Source organism: Jatropha curcas, chromosome 1 (genome assembly GCF_041381405.1).
Source record: "Jatropha curcas cultivar XTBG-Jc1 chromosome 1, XTBG_Jcur_1.0, whole genome shotgun sequence".
Classification (NCBI taxonomy): Eukaryota; Viridiplantae; Streptophyta; class Magnoliopsida; order Malpighiales; family Euphorbiaceae; genus Jatropha; species Jatropha curcas.
The window spans coordinates 31,520,951-31,542,465 of NC_143151.1; the positions used below are offsets into that span (position 1 = coordinate 31,520,951).

General features: G+C 30.0%; 4 protein-coding genes across 7 annotated transcripts; all 4 read right to left on the reverse strand.

Annotated features, from left to right (window-relative positions):
* Positions 1-1,277: 1,277 nt before the first annotated feature.
* Positions 1,278-2,694, reverse strand: IAA15 (indole-3-acetic acid inducible 15). The gene is made up of 4 exons (XM_012217898.4): positions 2,202-2,694; positions 1,920-2,101; positions 1,695-1,806; positions 1,278-1,591 (listed from the first exon to the last, which is right to left on the reverse strand). Exons 1-4 carry the CDS (start codon positions 2,465-2,467, stop codon positions 1,489-1,491), a joined length of 663 nt encoding a protein of 220 aa, XP_012073288.1. The 5' UTR covers positions 2,468-2,694; the 3' UTR covers positions 1,278-1,488.
* Positions 2,695-6,486: 3,792 nt separating this feature from the next.
* LOC105634941 (auxin-induced protein AUX22) lies at positions 6,487-8,981 on the reverse strand. 2 transcript variants are annotated; one of them, XM_012217900.3, is made up of 3 exons: positions 8,403-8,981; positions 7,539-7,632; positions 6,487-6,814 (listed from the first exon to the last, which is right to left on the reverse strand). In XM_012217900.3, the coding sequence occupies exons 1-3, from the start codon at positions 8,788-8,790 to the stop codon at positions 6,709-6,711; spliced, it is 588 nt and encodes a 195-aa protein (XP_012073290.1). In that variant the 5' UTR covers positions 8,791-8,981; the 3' UTR covers positions 6,487-6,708. The 2 variants fall into 2 exon arrangements, with proteins under 2 accessions (XP_012073290.1, XP_089574652.1); XM_089718526.1 differs by lacking the exon at positions 6,487-6,814 and having other exon boundaries at positions 7,535-7,632; positions 8,403-8,790.
* Positions 8,982-16,868: 7,887 nt separating this feature from the next.
* On the reverse strand, positions 16,869-19,535 carry FAT-L2 (palmitoyl-acyl carrier protein thioesterase, chloroplastic-like). Of its 3 annotated transcripts, none has more exons than XM_089723948.1 (7): positions 18,843-19,535; positions 18,384-18,715; positions 18,160-18,293; positions 17,955-18,068; positions 17,695-17,863; positions 17,528-17,596; positions 16,869-17,350 (listed from the first exon to the last, which is right to left on the reverse strand). In XM_089723948.1, the coding sequence occupies exons 2-7, from the start codon at positions 18,678-18,680 to the stop codon at positions 17,087-17,089; spliced, it is 1,047 nt and encodes a 348-aa protein (XP_089580074.1). In that variant the 5' UTR covers positions 18,681-18,715; positions 18,843-19,535; the 3' UTR covers positions 16,869-17,086. The 3 variants fall into 3 exon arrangements, with proteins under 3 accessions (XP_089580074.1, XP_020535202.1, NP_001292948.1); XM_020679543.3 differs by having other exon boundaries at positions 18,806-19,535; NM_001306019.1 differs by lacking the exon at positions 18,843-19,535 and having other exon boundaries at positions 17,087-17,350; positions 18,384-18,680.
* Positions 19,536-19,850: 315 nt separating this feature from the next.
* On the reverse strand, positions 19,851-21,463 carry FAT-L3 (palmitoyl-acyl carrier protein thioesterase, chloroplastic-like). Its single transcript, NM_001306020.1, is given in 6 exon segments — positions 19,851-20,138; positions 20,258-20,326; positions 20,411-20,582; positions 20,675-20,788; positions 20,926-21,059; positions 21,143-21,463. Coding segments are annotated over 6 exon segments (1,074 nt in total). The 5' UTR covers positions 21,440-21,463.
* Positions 21,464-21,515: the final 52 nt, after the last annotated feature.

Sequence of the window (21,515 nt, forward strand, 5' to 3'; positions counted from 1 at the left end):
AACAAGGTGTTGATTAAGGTGATTAGGATCTTAATTTCCGTATGTATAAAAACACAAGTTCAATCACAGAAAAGTATCTATGAGATCTTAAACCTCATTGTTGTACCAAACAAAGAAAAAAGAAATACTTGAACTTGCCCCCCTAACAAAAGAAAAATCAAATATAAAATTACAATTAAAATGAGTAAATCATATTTAATTATCTTATAAAATTTTTTCAAATTTTGCAACATCATCCAAAATTTATTATGAGTTAATTGGATTAGAACTAAACCAATTTTGTGCAAAAATAAGTACAAGTTATATGGCTTTAAAGGTTAATATTAAATACAATCAATATAATTAATAACATATGTACTATAATAAGAAAAAATATTGTGAATATTACTTATTTATTTATTAATATTAATATTTTTGCTTTTACTCTGTTTGATTTTGATAATGTTTTTGTGTTTTATTAATTTTCACATGAAAAAAAAAGTCAATTTGGCCCATAAACTTATTTAGCAGGATAAAAAAAAGTTAAATTTAACATTTTAGACCAATTTAATCTTTGAAGATCTTCTTCAAGCTCCACGATTTACTAAGGTACTTTCATGATTAAAAGATTAAAACTTTGGAAATACTGTGGTAGAAGTTGATGCTCAAGAAGTTGCACTTGCTGTTAATTCTGTCTGTCATGATTTTTCAGAATTTGTTTCCTTAGTTGAGGAATGTAGGTCTTTGATTTCTTTTTGCAAAATTGAAACCATTTTCTTTTTGTCAACAAGTCAAATAACTTGTCTATGATTAGGGAAATTCATTATTGTTTAGATTCAATGGTACAAGGAAAGAGCCTTAAACATTAAACTATGCAGAAGATTTCCTCAAAACTATTACAAGATAAAGGGTATTATATTTGTTTGACAATTTATAATTTTAAAGAAACAATTAAATATTAAAATTTATAAAAAGAGGTTTCAAATTCAGATCTTGTCGAAAGAATTATGATTTTCGAGGATACAATTGCTTGAGTTATGTAATTGAAAGATCCATTCTTTAAATGTATAAGAATATACTTTTTGCTACAGAATCTCTCCATACATATTTTTTTAAACATACTAATATTGACTAAACCAAGCTTTTCATTTAAAGGAAGCTATGAATAACAAGATAAACCCAAATCTTACAAGTCATAAGTAACATATACCGAGTATATTATGTATAATCAAGTATAACAATCTGTGTCAGGCAAAAAAATTGGGGAAAACAAAGAAAAAGGCAGCAGCAAGTGTTGGTTAAAAAGCTGAAAATGGGTAAAAAGCCCACAACTTCTATTCCAAAGATAGGAGTAGGACCATAATGCAACAATTTAGAAAATTACAAGCAGGCTTCTCTTATTTCTCTGTTTCTACTCAAAAACTCTGCAAATCCAAAACAACTAGTAAAAAAGTGAAGACAAAAGCCTCTGTACATTACTTGTATCTTCTTCTCTTGATAATCAAATCCTCAATCACTTGAACTTGAGCATTTTGAAGGTGTCCTTGGACCTAATCCAATTGTCTCAGTGCTTTTCATTAACCTTACTCTCTTGCATGATTCAACAAACATTCTGCAAAAATTGAACAAAATTTGGATCAATTTATGGAAAAAAAATATAAATAGAAAGAACAAAATTCAGATGTTTAATTAAAAGGGTATTTTTGGAAACTTACTTCCATGGTACATCTCCAACCATCATCCAATCTCCATCTTTGTCCTCATAAGTAGGCACATATTCAACTCCATTCACTTGATCCATTATTTTCCTCTCATTCAAATAATTTCCTGTAACAAAGATGTCAACAATTTAAATGACTAAACAACCCTTCAAATCCAGAGTCATGATATTAATTCTATACAACATGAATCAAATTTAAGTTCAATAGACTAATACATACTTATGGCCAAACAAGAGAACATGTCCTCTAAGGCGCTCAAAAGCTGCTGATAACTGTTATACATTTCAAGATCGACCTTCCTTAGATAAGGAGCTCCATCAACGGCCACCTTCACATATTTACAGCTTTTCATGGCGTTTTTGCGGTAAGCTCTCACCGGCGGCCACCCAACCACTTGTGCCCTATAAATCAAACCACCATTAGAGAATTCACTACTAAAACTATTTACTTCAAACAATAAAATTGTGCATAATTATTTAAATTAATTTATAAAAACCTTACTTTGCTGCCGGTGGCTTGGCGGCGCTTGAGACATCATTTTCCGACGAGTCATTCTGATCTTTACTGCCACAATCAACTACACTAGAGCTTCCAAGGTTTAAATCAACGGTCTCCAAAAATCCACGTTTCGTTCCGATTTTCGCTCCGTTGATCTCCGTTAGCGAGCGAGATTCACCAGGCAACGCTAAAGTCAATTCTGTCTCTTTAAGATTCATGCCGGAGGTGGTGTCAGATACCGGCAAGCGTATAATAATTTCCGGTGACATATTCGGTCCTTGATTTGATTTTTTTTGGCTTTAGACGATTACGTGAAGGAAATGTTGAAGAAATGAGGCACGAAACTGTATATGTGCACAAGGAGTGATGGAGTATATAAAGGAGGAGTAGGGTAATCTGGCCGGCAAAATGATTGAACCACTTGGAGATCGACACGTGTATAGGAAAAATAGCGGTTCTAATTTGTACATGTGGGTGACAGTACTTGAGTAGAAAGCGTGTGATTTTGAGTGCTTAAAAGTTTGGGCCAGTGGTCGGTCCGACCCGGTTCCTGTCATTATGTTTTTTAAGACTATTACACGTCCTTGTTGTTGGGTGATTCTTACGTGTCAAATGTTAGTTTGATCCTTTTTTTTCTTTTTTTTTTTTTAAAAAAGGGTTATTTTGATCCTTGCATAATCCTCGAGTATTAATCTAGTTATTTCAATTGATAGAGCTAAGCAAAAGCTAGTTAATATATAAAATTGAACTGAATTAATTAATCTAGTTCAATTTATTAGAAAATTATTCATTTTAATCTTTATTTTAATTAAAAAAATTATTAATTCATTAATTTTATTTTTATAATGCTAAAATTCAAATTTAATTATGTTTAAAATGCAAAACCAAACCAAATCTATACAATTTTTATTAAATTTATTATGTTCGATGTATTAGATGTTAGAAAACTTTAGTTTATGATTAATTTTAGAATGGCCTATTTGTGTATCTCTAGATATTAACTTGTTGATATATACTTGACCTCTTATTTCCAGTTAACATGGATGATTAATTTATCAAATACGTAAACGAACTTGTTTTAATTTCAATGGCGCATGAGATGATAGAGGAAGCGATCGTATGTAGAATCAAAAGCAGCGAATCGAAAACCCAAATGAACTCGTGTGGAAGTTGAACAAAAGGGGAAGTGTGGGCCCACGTTGTTGGGTTCTTAAAGTACAAGTCAACTTTGTGAAAGAGTCCATAGTGCCAACGGAAAACCTATCAATTACAAGTTTGTAGGCCCCACAAACAACCATGTGAACATGTTTCCTTGTCGGTCTTCTTTTCGTTCGTTCTTGATTCTGTTTACTTTAGTAGCTAAAACCCTAATAGCGACCGACACGTGGAGCATTCTACAGGTTCTCTCTCCGGGCTTTTTGAGACAAAAACCGTTGATTATAAGTTCAACCCCGCGTCGTTCACCTGGATTTACGGGTCACCATCCTTCAGGAAACACTTAAAATTAAAATGTTCAATATTTTTAATTTGAAATTATTCAGTAGAACTTGTAATTAGCATTTTAAATTATTTTATTGAAATTTCAAGTTTTATTTTGTAAAAAATTATTTACCAAAAATTTCAAATAATTTATTATTTACCGCTTAAACTTTAAATTTATATTTTTAATAATTACTTTAAATTTTTTTAGGGTAGGCTAAAAAGGTTAAAAAAAAAAAACTTATTTTATTTTATACTTAAACTTTGTTTTATTTTCTAAAGTACAGATTTATTTTAAAAAAAGTGGGGTTTTAGTTTTATTTTTAGGGTTGGGAAAGTGGGGAGCTAAATGATCTTTCTTCTTTTTGCTTATTGAAAAAAAAAAAAATCCTCCATGATCATATAATTGGATTTGATTAGAAAATAAAGTAAAAGAAATCAACAAGTATCAAACATGGAATTTGTTGCCTCCATCAACATGGTTCTATTGCAAACAAAATATCACAATCAAATAATTTAATTATAATTCTCAAAAAATAAATTTTAATTATCACTACATATCTTATTATTTGATACTTAGGATAATTAGCATAAGTAAGAATACAAACATCTTTTCACGTGACGTTAGTAATTTTTTGGAGATTTAGATTTCTAGTACATCTATTAATATTTATTTGTTGTTTACCTAAATAAAGAAAATAAGAAAAAAAAATATCTAAAGCAATAATAAGTTATATTTCCATAGATGGAGCTAGCAAAACTGAGAAGGTTTTAAGCAGTACAAATATTCAAGAAATAGGGAACTTGATACATCAATACATTGAATTTGAATGAGTGATTCTTCTTTCTTAATGTAATAATACAATTTATTTTTTTTATTATTATTATTTTAAAAAGTGAATGAACCTTCACAAAATGTATTGACCAAATTTGTTTACAGTCTGTGGTCACTCACATGGTTTTCATCTTTCATGAGCTAAGTGGTTTTGGAATTAGCTAAAGAAGTGTAAACAACAGGTGCAACTAAAATGGCTAGAAATGGTCAAATTTTCTAAAATTATGTAAAATCAAAATATGAAATCAATCTAAATGCTTCACCTTGTAAACCACTTTCTTGATTTGATAAGGCATAGTCACTTTACAAATACTTGGAATCATTCTTTTTTTTACATGTTTTGCAATTACATTGGTCAGGTGGCTGTGGCTGGCTTTATTTGACAACATGAACACATCAATTTTCTTTGAATTAATATCTCCACACCTTTTTTTTTCTATTTTTATTTACTTTTTCTTTTTTTTTTTCTTTTGATAAACTATTGAAGTGTTAGACATATCTATATTTTTGCTTCAGAGTTGATAAATATTTCTCTAACACTGAGCGTCTCAAGTAAGATAATATTAATTATGGGGAGTGGAGAGTGGAAAGCAAAAGAGCAAAGCTTTACCGAAAATAAAAAAAAAGAAAGAGCCAAGCTTTTGCCTGCCCTTAATTTGATTTTATAAAAGCTGTGTTTGTTAATTATAACTTTAATTAAAGTTTTGGTTTCCAAATATGGTTTAACAACAAAACCTAAATTTAGTAAGTGCTTTTGCGGGAATTTGGACTTGGGTGCGCTTTCTTTTTTTTACAAATTTGATAAGTTAAAGGAACGCTGTCCTTATGTGTTTTCAATATCATTTTATTTTTAATTAGTAATCGATGGCAAGATAATCACAAATTTACTACCTTTTATGTCAATAGCTAATATAAATTGCAATTTCACATTTTTTTTATAGTGTTTCATGTTATTTTAGTTTATTGAATCTTCCGATCAATCAAAATACAATAACAACAAAATCTTTTAATTCACTCAATGACCTCATGCAACGAATTGAAGTTCTAATAGAAAAGCGGTATTCGTTGCAACTAGACAATCAAAACCTAAAAAATCCATAGCCATTGCATTGATTAAGGATTAAGGAATGCATAGAAAAAGTGATTAAAGAAATAATATAGCTTAATAGTTAGTTATTCTTATACATTTAACATCCCTAATCAACCTTGACCAAGAACAGTTTATATATAAATCATATAAACAATATTAATCAAGATTAATGTTTAATGAACATCCCGAAGATCGATAATACTGTTTAACTGCATTATGTCGGGTAATGGAATGATACCAAATAGTAGGTTAATTAGTTAAGTAGTTTGGTTTAAGAATATCTAGTTATGTGAGAATGCAGATTAGATTCTGTACCAAGAAATAATCAAATATAACCTAATGTCAATGGAGCACCAATCATGTGCATTTCATAACAAAATAAAAAATAAAAAAATAAAAAAAATTATACATGTATGAGAATATGAGAACATGGGCCTTGGTTCTAGAAATTCTTTTCTACAATATAATTATTATTTTGAAGTGTTAATTGACATTATAAACTATATATTGTGTCCTAGATTAAGTTGACAAGTTCTTAATTTAATTTGATTCCAATTAAACAACAATGGATAGAATCCCTAATTATGGTTAAAATATTAAATTTTATTCTAATGCTGTCTTGGTATCATCATTTAGTATTATTAATTTGTATTTCTTAAAAATATATATATGTGTGTTATCAATTATATTGCTCACAGGAAAAGATTGTCAGCATATAGTTATGCCTATATTTAGATTAAGACTATCTTTGGCAATGGCTTTTAACCTTTATATGGATGAGAGTATTTTTTTTTTTTTTTAAACTTAGAATTAAATTTAAAAATAAAAGGAAAAATGACAAAAAAAAGTACTATTTGAAGAAGAAAAATGAGAAGGAAAAAGAATTAAGAGAAAACAAAATCATACATATATAGGAATTAACAAATTGTCATCTTTAACACATATAAATTTAGGGAGTCTAACCCAATCCCATATTTTGAAACTTGAAATCAAGTCTTACAGTCATAACTTAATGAAATAAAATATGCATACACTAATTTTTAATTAAACAGAGATTAAGCAATAAATTCGGTCAAATTCTCCACTAATTAACTTTAATTGTGGTTTTAGTCTATTGTGATCCCCTTAAGACCACTCTTGGGCTGCAGTCCAAATCCTTTGGCCTCTGAGCTCTTCATGATTCTTAGTCTCTTGCATGACTCGATAAACATCCTGTCAACAATAATAATTAGTCTAATTAGTTTTAAATTAGGAAATAAATATATATAATTAGGTAAAACTTAATGGTATAAAAAATTAATTTTCTCGCTTGAATTTAATTTTATGAAATTAAACATAAAATTAAAAATAAATTACAAATTTTGTGGAATTCATTTAATACATGTTAGCATCACCAAAAATGATAAATTGTTTATATTTTTAAATATTTTCAATTTACTAAAAAAACAAAATTACAACCACTTAATCGTAAGTAAATTGATATTTAATTTAGTAAAGCTTAATTATAAAGTGTTTTCAAAATCAAAATGGTACGTTATGTCAACCTTTAGCGAGACTGGTTGTGGACGTTATAATGACAAAAATGCTGTTAGAGTCAAGTTTGATGGCTTGATTTAATACCGGTTTTTATGGACCTTTAGATCGAAGAAAACATCATTACAAAATTGTGGTTTTTCAAAAAAATTATTGCATTAGCTACACTATGAATTTCTGCCTCAACTTCAGTGGACATGAAATCAACTTAGCTCATTTAATTCACTTTATCTTTCTAATTTGAAATTCCAACAATTAATATTGATTAACCGTAATTACTGATAACTAATTAATTGCCAATGAAGTCTTAGTTTAAGAGTTTAATTTCATCCCTAACAATAATTAATTTATAATTATTATTTCTGCCTCTTATAAGCTAGATCGCTTTTAATTAAGGACTTACTCCCAGGGGACGTCTCCAAGAAGCATCCAGTCTCCATCCTTGTCCTCATATATGGGAACGTAGTCGCTGCTGTCTGCATCCTTCAATGCTTTGCCTGTCCATGTTTGTAAACCAAATTGTCATTACTGGTATTTGAATTTTTTCATTTTTAACTTAATTTAATTATAATAAAATATAATTCTTCATCTTTATTATAATTATTGATTATTGTTATCACCCTTTTTCTATTTGTTTTAATTATAATTACAGTGGGTCTAATTTTTTTTTAAATTGTAGAAAATCTTTGCATCTCTTATTAATATGTAAAAGAAATTATATTTTACCTATTTTTTTGTCAATCTTATGGACATATTCATAAACCATTATAGTCTGTCTACCATTATTATGTTTCGCGCGTGAATTTTAGTGCATGCCATGAAATGATTTTTTCTTTTTCATTTTTTTTCTTTTTTTTTTTTTGACATTTTTTCATTTTTTTAGTTTTTAATTTGTTTTATCCTTTTTTTTTTTATTTTTTCTACTGAAATTCATATAGGAAAGAGGGAAAAAAAAAGTGGCCCACGTCCCATGCTATGGTTCAGACTTCAGAGTCTTTATATAGCAGTACAGGATATGTAATTACAAATTTTCCTTTTCCTTTTGTTTATTTTAATTATTTGCAAGTTTTCTAAATCTGAAATGTAAATAATTTTTGCAATTAAATTTAAAGTAAAAAATTTCTAAAGTGTTATATGCTATTTTATATCTAATTTTGCATGGCTTATACATACATATGAAAAAAAAAGGTTAAATCATACTTCAAAAAAAATTACCTAGGAAAACATAATACCCAAAGAGAAAAAAAAAAAGAAAAAGAGTACTTACCAATATCAAAGCAGCCAAATAACTTCTCCAATGCAACAATAAGATCCGAATACTCTTTATGAATACCCAAATCAATCTTTCGAAGAAATGGAGCTCCATCCATACTAACTTTCACGTACATTTTTGAATTTTCAACCCGTTCTTTCTCATTAAAACTATTCTTTTTCCTATAAGAGCAAACCGGTGGCCACCCCACAACTTGACTCTTTGTTGGAATCATTTTCCGGTCAACGGTGGTGCTGCTACCTTTGTCGCCGGAGACTTGAGAAAAGACCCTTTTTTTCTCATTTTTATTAATAAAACCCTCGGTGGCCGCGGTTTCCACTGCTGCGCCGGGTAGTCCCAGTCTTAGCTCGGTGATTTCAAGACCAAGGCCTTCTGTTGCCATTTAGAGTTTGAAATTTGATTCAAGAAACTGTTTTTGGTTATCTGGTAGGAATTTTTATAAATTTTAGTAACCTAAACGGCAAGATATTATATATGCAAGGGAAGAAGATATAGAGAGGACAAAGTGGGAGCAATGACAGTTCAAATAAGGCTTAATGGTCGGTCACATGAGAGGCAAAAGAGGGGACTTTATGCTTCCTAAAAACACTAATAAAGCCCAGCAACTATAAGTTGGATATTGGACACATCGTAGGGCTGTTGGGTATTTGGTTATTTGGTAGGATTTGATCTTGGCCGTCTGATTTGATGAATGGGAAACAATCCATGTGATCTGCCTTATTATTTATTGCAATAAATTATACAAGGAAGTAGTAGTACAAGTCTTGCCATGATAAGAGGGACTTCTGTTTTGCAACATCATGTTTGCCCATCCATGCACTACCTATAGCTCTACCTATATGTATTTACGTATATGATAATTAATTATCTTTATATAATATTATAATTGAGAACGATTATGCTCTCCCTTTCTAACTCAAGCAATATGAGAATACTAATTCCTAAATTCAAAAGCTTCATCATGTATTTGTGTGTGCACGTTAGTTGCATTTTGCAAATTAACTTTCAACCTCCAACATACGTATCATAATTTAGGGTTTTGTAATTATTATCTTAGATGAAGGGTTAATTACAATTATTAAAATTAAAATTACTAGAACAAAAATTAACAAAACCTCATCAAAACTAAACTCAAGTTAATAAGTTTTCCCCAAAACACCCAATCTTAGCCGAAAAATGTTAAGTTAAAGAAATTTGAACTGAAATATATCAATACAAAGAACTTTGCTAGAAGATAAAATTAATCCCGGATGATTAGAACATGGATGGATGATTGGAAGTGCATGCATGTGATAAATAATTGGTAATTTCACAAAATATATACATTTATAAATTATAATATAGTGTGTATGCATGATTAGAATTAGCAGACAGACTAAGAAGAAGTACGTTTGCTATTGATAGATATTGTCTCATATATACAAAATTTGATTAGTCATGTCATGTATGGAGTATAGAGGTCCATGTGTATGTATGAGAAGAAAATATCAAGGCATTTAATTACTAGCTAGCTACGAACTGGAAGAAATTGTGGTATTGTGCATGTTGGGACCATATATTATATGGGAAGTTCAAGCAAGAGTTATTCAATTACTTCGACAAATCACAATGGTCCCTATTGACTCCTTAACCGCTTAAATGGTCTTGCTGTCCTAATTATCTCTTGTACTCCCATCCAGTTCGTACACTAGCTGGAAAAAGGGATGGAGTAAGAACGTTGATTAATTAAATTAGCGTCGGTGCAACGAATTGAGAATTCTATCAACTATCAACTGCCGATTAGAATCTTTACCGAACACTTTTAATACAATTATTGAGTCCAAAACAGTTATCAACTATATGAAACAAATAAACCAAATGCCCTTCAAGTAATTGATTGAAAAAGGATAATGTATTTAGATTTAAAGAAGAATAGCATGTCGCGTATTTTTTTTTTTATCATGGGTTAATTAATTAAAAAATGAGTCATTTTTTTTATTGAAAATTACTGTTAAATTTAAGTAAAGTCTACGTATGAAACAAGTAGCATTGGTCTTATATCCCTATCTATACTCCATTTGTGGTAAACGAGACAATTTACTTGGAAGAACTAAGATGGTGACTGGTGAGAAAAGTTTTTGACTCATCTTTGTTTCTCCTATCTAGGAATGTATATCTAAGAAGTTACCCTCAAAAAGAAGTACGCAAAAAGACTCTCCATATGCAATTGTTTGTGCAAAAATGACTGGGGCTAATTTCAAGTCAAGCATATGGAGCCCCTCTAGAAGAAAAAAATGAGAAAACATCAACACTAGCTCCATGTGGTCCTCCATGGAATATTTACTAAAAATAAATAACTTTCTTAAGTATATACAATAATCTAAAATAACTACAACTAATGGTTTGGAAAATAGTATTCACTCAGCCACTCACCGTTCCAAATGGTCATGAGTGTGTCTGCTACTTAATTGCCTAACAGGGAATATGAATTAATCTCATGAAGAGGCACATCGTGCAAATGTTTGGGAATAAATTGCTAAATGTATTTAAAAAGTTAGTTCTTCTGAGAAGGAAAAAAAGAGCAACAGTAAACATGACCTTATCCATATATATATACTTCTATATTTAGGATTTGGATAAAACTCTTGCTCAACTAAAATTCTACTTGATCAAATACTCTCTCCGTTCTAAAATATAAAATTATTTAAAGTTTTTACATAGTAAATTATGAAGTAATTAATTTCCTAAATTATATTTACAAAACCAAGTTTTATTTCAAAATTAAAATAACTTGTGAAAATAGTTATTGTATCTAATATAAATAAGGGTAAAATTGAAAAAAAATCATTTATTATTTTTTAAAATACTTCAAATATCTTATATTTTGGGACAAAACAATCATCCTAAAACATCTCACATTTTGAGAGAGAATGAGCAATTGAAATCTTTCGTTAATATATCCAAACACTACCAGCAACCATGCATATTCAAATTACCTTTAAAAGACATTGAATAATTTAAGTATTTAAAAAGAATATATATATTCAAGTTCATTAATAATAACATGATATATGCATTTAGTTAAATTTTGTGGTACATATGCACACCAACGCATAACTTAATACATTACAACCCTATGAATTCCATAAATTAAAATTAAAGAACCAAATCAATAATCTTTACAAGTAACATGCCAAGAAATCTGCAACTTGAAAGTATGCATATGATTTTACCAAATTCTTCTATCCAATCAACAATATACATAAGCTACGTGCACTAATTAATGTGTGTTTGTATATATATAAATAAAGTACCCATGCACTAATCAGCAACTCCATTATTTAACCTAACTTGTAAGTTATAACCTAACTTCATACATAATCTTTAGAAAAATCTGTTTTTTTTTTTTTTTTTTTTTTTTTTTTTTTTTTTTTTTTTTTTGGGTAATCGTTGAACCCTAATTTAGTTCATGCACTTCAATACATATATAATTATTATCATATGCAAACAATTTTAGGAACACCCACATGTTGCTGACTGTGCATGTGTATCTTCAAAATTGAACAAATTATACTTAATTAACTAAGTCTAATTATAATGGAAGTATCAAGTGTATGACTATGCTTAACCAACCAAACTAAAAGGAAAAAAAAGAAAGAAGAAGACGACATTGTCGTCTCATTATAACTGAACAATTAGACAGCATTATTTTAAATATGCGTGTGCAGGACATTACTAAAACAAAACATAATCTGCTTTAAGCACCTTCTTGATATTACAAATCAATTAACTAATTAATTAATGTTATTATATAATCAATTAAATTGGCATGTATACCAGTTAAATGTTTATTATTATTGTAAATTAAATGTCTTTGCATAGCTAATTACATAATAAAAAAAGGAAAATATTTTATTATTTAAAAGATTTAGCTTATATATTTTGAAAATGGATCAATATTTGAAATGATTCAGTCAGCTTCTTCATAAAAGAACAATTCAAAGGTTTACCCAAAAATTTCAGATTTCAAGTCAGCTAAGCAATGATCACCAAGACTCATCCCAAGAAATTAAACCCAATCTAGAACCATCTGGCATCAATGAGGATTCTGCCTATCAACTAGCAATATATGTTCTTGATCTCATTTTGATATCCAACAGCTATAAATGGGCCATCATTATATACTGTTCATGAACAGTTCCCCCATCGATCTCTCTTACCACCTGTAGTGCATCCCAAGTAAATGTTAATAAAACTTTATATTAATTAATTAATTAATTGGTATTATATTTAAAAAACTATGTAAATATATAAATAATTAGACACATGTGTGTTTATGATATATAAATGGGTAGTTGCAGGTGACTAATTGTGGAGGTATTAGTTAAAGAAGATGTTCCTTCACAACCGAGCATATGTTTCCCTACAATTAGACAATGAAATCAAAGGTATGGGATGGACCCACTTTAGGGCACACGTGATAGAGTTTCTACCGGCATCTCATTCAATCAAACTGTTCTAGGGTTTAATCATGCCCTAGACAATCAAACCCATATCATAAAGATATGCTTTAGAAGAAAAAATAACCAGTGGATTTGTTATCGTCAAATCAATTCTCGTAATTTCGTTTTTAAAACTAGATATTTTCAAATCAGTTTATATAAAAAAATATTTTAAAAATATATTCAATATGTATCTATATTTTATATACTAAATTAATAGTTCATCCTTATCTAAAAAATTTTACCCTAATCTTTTCACTTTTCAAGCAATTTGAAAACAATGATTTTGATGCTTAATAATATTTTCTTCAGTTTCAAAAAAAAAAAAAAAAAAAAGTTTTGAATTTTCAACCAAATCACTTATCACCATAGAGCAAAAAGGACTAATATTGGTATAGGTGGGCATCAATCTTGGCTGTGGACCATTCACCCTTTGTAGTTGATTGATCGATTGATTGATCGATTGATCGTTGACCATCAGATTAAGGTATGAAATGGCAATTGCGCGTTTTGACACCTGGGCTGTGAGCACTGGACCTAGATGCACGCGAATTACACATGAATACGACTTTGATGATTAGTACGTATTGTTTGCCATGCACTAATTTTACAGAAAGAACCGGGAAATGTATAATAATGGCCATGGTCCATGGACTTACTGTGTACTTGCACGGGAGTATCTGTCATCGAACCATTACAAAAATTAAAAGAATATGGATTAGTTTGGCATTATCATTGCAAAATAATTATTAGATAAAAAATTATGAAATCAGCTACTAAATTAATGCTTTTTATGATATTATTTCTATAAACCATATCGATAAAATTACTCGAAAAATTTGCATACATGAGCTGATTCATTGAGCAATAAAACGCTCGAAATGAAAATTTACTCTATCCATAATGATAAAACTCCCAAACTCATTTAAAGAAAAAAAATGTAACCCGATCCGTCGTGCCACGGTTTAATTGATGTTAAATATTAAATAAACCAAGTTTTCAAAAACAAGAAGGTTCAACAAAAGAGATTTAGTTATTATAGTTATTGAGTGTTATATCACAAACAAGAACTTTTTTGGCTAGACAAAATTCAGGTCCAGAAAAATTTTAATTAGTTAGCCATGGAAAAAGAAATATTCCACATCTGTCTACTATACGAAGGAGAAAGTGAAAGCATATTCAATTTTCGTGATCATCTAGAAAACCCTTTTTTTGTTTTTTTTTTTTCTTAGATATTTGGAATAAATACAAATTAAATTCATTTCATATTTTAAAGACACAGGCTTTAAGTGTTTATACTAGTTTTTTTTTTTCATCCAGGCGTTAATAATTAGTAAAAAATAATTAATTTTATAGAGTTAAAAAAAGTGAAGTTTTAAATAAATTTTCAGTTATATGAAATATGAAAAATTTAGATTCGGAAATCGGAAATGTTGGGAACATTTTGACAATAGGGAAAGTCTGTGTCTAAGACTACGCTGACACGATAGTTAACGAAAGAAGCAGCAAAGAAACTGCAAACCCTTTGCTGATTTTTGGCTGTTTAAAATGTATATTTTAATGTATTTATTTGCAAAGGGAATTCAAGTTCCCATGACCAGGAAAGTTCGCGGCAAGCATTTCTTGTGAACCATAGAAAAAGGGTAGGGCGGAGAAGAGACATGAAAACAACAATATGAGCTTTTCTTCAAACAATATTACAACTTGCGTATGGGAAAAGGACCTTTTAGCTTTTTTCTTTCTTTCTTTCACATTCTCAAAAGAAGAAATTTCTGCTTCCAGAAAAATTATAGCAATTTCTTTCTAGATTATTTCTTTTCTTCTGTAAATAATTAGGTTTGGTTCTTTCGGGTAGACTTTGAATTTGAAAGTGGAGACAAAATGATAAAATCAAAAAACAAAAATTTAAAATCTACATTAAGTGACAATTGTACCATGGTAAGTCCACGTAATAATTTATAGTGTATTAGCAAATTTTATTGGAATGATGCTCGTTTTGCCCTTCAACTTGAATGCAATATCTAATTTATTTCAAAATTAATTTCTTCTGCAATTTACATCACCTAAACTTAAGGTAAATTTTTTTTTTCTTTTTTAAAGAAAAACTTCGTTAAGAGAAAATCTGAAGAGATAACAAACAATTTGGTATAGAATTCCAGATTTTAAGACTAGCATGAAGATAGAAAACTCTTGCTAGAGAGTGACCTTCCATATTAGCTTGTCTTCTAATTCAACGAATATTAATATCGTTTCTACCACTGAAAATTAATCTACAGTTACCAACTACTAAATTTAAAGCTGAACAATTAATTGACGATCATTACAAGGCATAAACTAGGCTTTGACATTCAGAAAAAACATAAATATTAAGAATTAATTGTTTTATTTTTTCAAAAAAAGTTAATTGTTTTATATTATTATTGATAAAAATTGGGCTTTTGATCTCCAATGCAAGTTATGGTACCCCAAAAAAAAAAAGGACAAACTACATTAATTACCTTTAATGAATTAAATATCCATTTTTTTAAATATACAATCAAAGTATCATAGACATGTATTTATCTTTAATCAATTAATATAACAATGTATTTCAAAACTTACATATTTAATTTATTACCATATATATGTAATTTATTTTTAAATATGTATGTTTATATTTTTTTAAAATCTCAATAATCAATTAAATAAAAATGAAGGCCAATTATTATTTATTATTATATTTCTTAAAACTTTACTTAAAATATTTCCAATTATTTTTCAATTTTTGGATAATAATATAATAATTTTTTCAAACAACATATAGATACATGTGAACGAAGAAACAAATTAAATGCCCTCGCATGACACGTGGAAATTCGTGAGCCGGTTAAACAAATGCGGGATATGGCCCCTCGGTTCAAATTTGATAAGTTTCGGATGCATAAATGATCTACGTGACCCATGGGTTCAACCCGCAATTTCAAACCCAACTCAAAATCGTTGCGGCCCATGTGTTGGCCCATACTCAGATTTCAAATCGTTAGGATTTAATTATCGAATTTCAAACCAGGAAATTCATATATTTTTGGCTTAATGTATCGAATTTCAAACTAGAAAATTCATATATTTATTCATAAATATAATAAACCATCACCTTTATAAGTAGCATAATATTTTAACTTAAAAAAATCAAATAAAAAAATCATCCATAATTAGTCAAAAATATAAATTAAAGAATTCCTAATTTTCTGTAAATTTACTCTTGTAAACCAAATCTTGAGTCGAATTTAAAATCAAAACTATGAATTAAGTTTTTAATTTGATAAAAATAAATATACAGTAAAAAAATAACTTACTTTTCTTCCTTCTTTTATATTTAAGACCTTAAATTAAAATTTTAGTCAATAAAATTATCTAATAATTTTATAACATTTTCAAAAAGCATCATTAAGTGTGTAAAAAAGTTTCCTCAAAATGCTCTAAGGGTATCCTCAAGTATTCGGAATTAAAATGTTCGAACGTATGTGAAAAAGATCGGATATAAATACATTTGATTTTTTAAAATGTCAGCGGTTCTAAAAGGTAATAACGTAATAAATGGTGCCTATCAATTTCTTAACTGTAATAAAAACAATTAAAGATTAAACCTCAACCCACTTTGGTAAATATTTTCAAAACTACACCCATTGAGGCAATTTTTGTTTACTCCACTTAGGAAAGCTGCTCCAGGCACTCCCCAAAGTCTGTTCATCATTAATAGCGAGTGTAACCTAGTGTACTGTCTGAAATAAAATAACCCAAATAAATAATAATAACTAAAAATTTTGCTTACATAGCAGGTTATCACTAGTATATATGGAGAGAGCTTTTTTTTTTTTTTTTTTTCCTTTAAACCACTTGTATCCAGATCTTTTTATGGAGAGAGCTTTTTTAACTTCATGCAAATAACTTTTAGTTCTTTTAGCACGAAGTATAATTTTTTTTTTAAGCTGAATATATATAAGCTGAAAAACAGAAAATGAATTCCCAGTAAAATGAAAATGCCATAGAAGGTACCTAAGCTAATGCAAAATTTTCATTCATTTGCATTTTGGTATGCAAATAAATGAAAAAAATGCCAACCCTGCTTTCTTTTTTTCCTTCTATATTTATTTTGCTTTATCATTATTACTACGAAAACAGTGTTATTTTAATGGGTTTGCCAGCAAGTTGTTTAGTTCATGCTGGAGTATAAACTGCATTCTTGAAGTTGTTCACTTCTCTCGGCTTCCAGATGGTGTTTGCCCTAGCAATTTCTGATCCATTCTCAAGAAGCAAGGAGTGATCCAACTCTATCAAATTATTTGTATCTGTAGAATGATTGCTGCCATTTTTGACAATTTTGGATAGAAATTGCAGTATACTGTTGATGTCACACTCCTTCCTGTACTCCAAAGTTATGTCTGAAAGCTTGTGATGCTGTATCAATGAGCGGAGAACATTCTGAAAAGATTGAAAATTTTTATCACTTTAATTTGTATAATTATTGAAAGAAAGCAAGCTCTGAGCATATTTTGTTAGCATCAGAAGAAATGGAGAAAGGACTCGAACTCAAGTATTGGCAATTAAGTTGCAAATAGACTGAAGAAAACATAAAAGCTGCATCCAAAAACTCTCTACCTGAAGAATCCAGTTAATGTATTGAACATGGTTCACATGCTGATTGAGATCAAGGTCATTCCACCCGGGCTGTAATTGAAGCATATGAAATCAATTAAAGTATCAAAATAACAAAATCTTAAGGTTCTTTTAAAAAGAAAAATCATTGATTCATGTATGGGACTTACTGTTAAACCAGTACGAGCATAATCTGCCGTATTAACATCAAATGGCAACATTTTTCTGCTATTTATGATAGGATTACAGTCCATCATCATATGAGGAGCAATCTCATCCCTAATTTCCTCTGTAAATTTAGATAGCTTTCTTGTTTTCTTATTCAACAACACCATTACACTTCAAAAACAAAAATGGTAAATTTAACCAAATGAAGCATAGTTAATAATCTTTTAGTGATACCAAGAAAATAAATAAAAAGAAAAGAAACCTAGATGCTTGAGCCAAAGGTTTGCCTGTTTTGGCATCACGAACAAGCCAGTCTCGTCCTTGACCATTTTGTCCTGATGGGTACATCCAAGTGTCTACTTCAACAGCATCAAGCCTTCAGCAGACAAACAACATTATTACGAGTATTTATTTCATAGTGCAGGAGATTCAGATCAGAAGTTTTCTTCTTTAAAAATGTATATTACCATGAAGGATGGCGATCGACTAGTATCTGCAAAGTGCAGAGTACCCAAATCAAGTCCTTTTTACTCATTTCAGGTGTTGAACCAAAACCAGCTGCTAATAACCCTATCATTCTAACATGGTTCAGTGCAGTATCCTACACAACATACATACATCAAACTCAAATAAACAAGTGAACATACGAAAAGAAAATCATAAAAACATAATTAATCAACTAATTACGTACCTGTAAAAAATTGGTTAAGGCAGCCAAGGATAATTTTCTATCAAACCCAATTTCAAATGATCTAATAAAAATATTTTGCCTATATATGAGACCATTTTGCTCCAAGCTTCCAAATCCACCATCAATAAGAAAATTGTTTAATTTCTGGATTCTTTTCTCAATGGCCGCACATCTACAAGTAAAATGACCAAATTCTTTGACAATACTATTCTTCCTCCGGTCTGCTGAAGCCATTCTCGTCTCCTCCTTGATAAGTTTGATTGGTAGTAATGAAAAGGAAATAGCAGTACTAACCATTTTTCTGCTCGGCTTTGAGTCATTTGCTATCGTCTCTGTGTTTTCTACTTGTTAAATAAGCGAATTAACAATGGAGCGCTTCGAAGGTAAACAAGTGGAGAGCATGTTGATGGAAAGAGGAATACTTGGCAAAAACATAAAGCAGGCCGATTTGCTTCTTACAAATATGTTTGATCATGCAGCGAGATGCTCGACCAAGTGGACAGCTGCATGCACTGTTCTTCTTCCCAGCCTTAATTTGACCTAGATAATATTGCCTTTCAGCTGACGTAGTTGCATCGAAGTCAATAAAATGAAAATAATAAAATCAAATTCTGCAACTGAATTCATTTCCCAAGAATCAAGATGGAGTAAAAATACAAGATAGTATTAATGAAAGTGAGCACGTATGGAAAGGAAAAAAAAAAATCACGGTCATTGCATTTGCAAACTCAAGAGTTAGACTTCCTCCCGTCTACTGTATTAAACCAATAAAAGTAAAAAATAAAAAATAAAAAATATTTTCATTTTAGTTTTTTTTTTTCAATAAATAGTTTTTTTTTTTTCACCAGATCGATGCTTCTTTCTATAGAATCTAGACTTGTGAATTTTATTTTCTCTGAATTATGATTAAAATCAGATACTTGGATTGCATTTAGACTGCTAGAGAATTTCATTTGCAGCTCCAATTCCCTAATTTCATCCAATTAAATGCAATTTGTATTCTACTTTATCATCTTTCTGCAAAATAAAAATCACTCATTGTGAAAAACTAAAACCTTGAAATAATGCAGGTATGAGATGTTTACTTTTTCGTGCATTAGTTATATGATTTTCCTCATAAAGACTAAAAAATAATTTTGTTGTTACATGTCGTTTAAGTGTTTGGCTCTAAAATACTGAGTTGAGAGTAATTTGTCTGCTCTGGTTAAGCTGTTGGAATTTTCTTTTTCTATGCATGCTTTACCTTCATGTTCTTTTGAAATTGGAGGCCCCAAATCAATGTGCATACAGTTTTAAGTGAATCGTTGACAGGCTTCTAATGGAGTTGCAAGCCTGCTTTTTGTTTTATTTATTTGTCATGATAAACTTATCGAGAATGACACTAGCTGATTATTTGTTTCTTCCCCTTCAGATTTCTAACTTATACGAAAGACACAGTTATTTTAATGAGTTCACCAGCAGAGTTGTTTAGTTCATGCTAGATATATTTTCTTCTGCAGGACTATGAACTACATTCTTGAAGTTGTTCACTTCTCTTGGCTTCCAGATGGTGTTTGCCCTAGCAATTTCTGATCCATTCTCAAGAAGCAGGAAGTGATCCAACTCTATCACATTATTTTTATCTGTAGAATCATTGCCGCCATTTTTAACAATTCTGGATAGCGACTGCAGTATACTGTTCATATCACACTCCTTTCTGTACTCCAAAGTTATTGCAGAAAGCTTGTGATGCTGTACCAATGAGGGCCGAACATTCTGAAAAAATTGAGAATTTTTATCATTTTAAATCTGATTGTGCTATTTTGTAAAGAGTAAGAAGAAATGTTGCAGATAGAGTGAAAGAAACACAAAAGCTGCATGCAAAAAGTCTCTACCTGAAGAATCCAGTTAATGTATTGAACATGGTTCACATGCTGATTGAGATCAAGCTCATTCCACCCAGGCTGCAATTGAAGCATATAAAGTCAATTAAAGTATCAAAATAAAAAAATCTTAAGGTTCTGGTAAAAATTAAGTATGGGGCTTACTGTTAAACCAGTACGAGCATAATCTGCTGTATTAACATCAAACGGCAATATTTTTCTGCTATTCTTGTTCATGATAGGATCACAGTCCATCATATGGGGAGCAATCTCATCCCTAATTTCCTTTGCTAATTTAGATAACTTCCTTGTTTTCTTGTTAAACAACACCATTACACTGCAAAAACAAAAATGGTGAATTAACCAAATGGAAACATAATTTGATAATCTTTTAGTGACATAAGAAAGTCAATAAAAAGGACAAGAAACCTAGAGGACTGAGCCAAGCTTCTGCCTGTTTTGCCATCACGAACGAGCCAGCCTCGTCCTAGACCATTTTGTCCTGATGGATACATCCAAGTGTCTACTTCAACCACATCAAGCCTTCCGCAGATAAACCACATCATAAAGCAGAAAGAAAAAATAATAAAATTACAATTTTGTTTCGATTTTTATTTTAGAAAAATAATTTTTCTCTTTTTGTTTGATTTTTTGGAGGCAAATAATATGATTTATGTTACCATGAAGGATAGCCATCGACTAGTATCTGCAAAGTGCAGAGTACCCAAATCAAGTCCTTTTTAATCATTTCAGGTGTTGAACCAAAACCCTCTGCTAATAGCCCTATCATTCTACAATGGTTCAGTGCAGTATCCTACACAGCAAACGAACATCAAAACACATTAATTAGAAAGAGACAAACTTAACTAAAAACCATATGTAATTTCCATTAATTACCTGTAAAAAATTGGTCAAGGCAGCCAACGATAGTTTTCTATCAAACCCAATTTCAAATGATCTAACAAAAATATTTTGCCTATAAATGAGACCATTTTGCTCCAGGCTTCCAAATCCACCATCAATAAGAAAATTGTTTGATTTCTGGACTTTTTTCTCAACGGTCGCGCTTCCAAAAGTAAAATGACCAAATTCTGCTGCAATAGTATTCTTCCTCCGGCCTGCTGAAGCCATTCTCATCTCCTCCTTAATAAGTTTGATGGGTATTGATAGAAAGGAAATAGCAGTGCTAGCCATTTTTTCTGCTGAGCTCTGAGTCATGCTATTGTCCCTGTGTTTGCTATATATATATTTTTAATATTTCACTATTTAT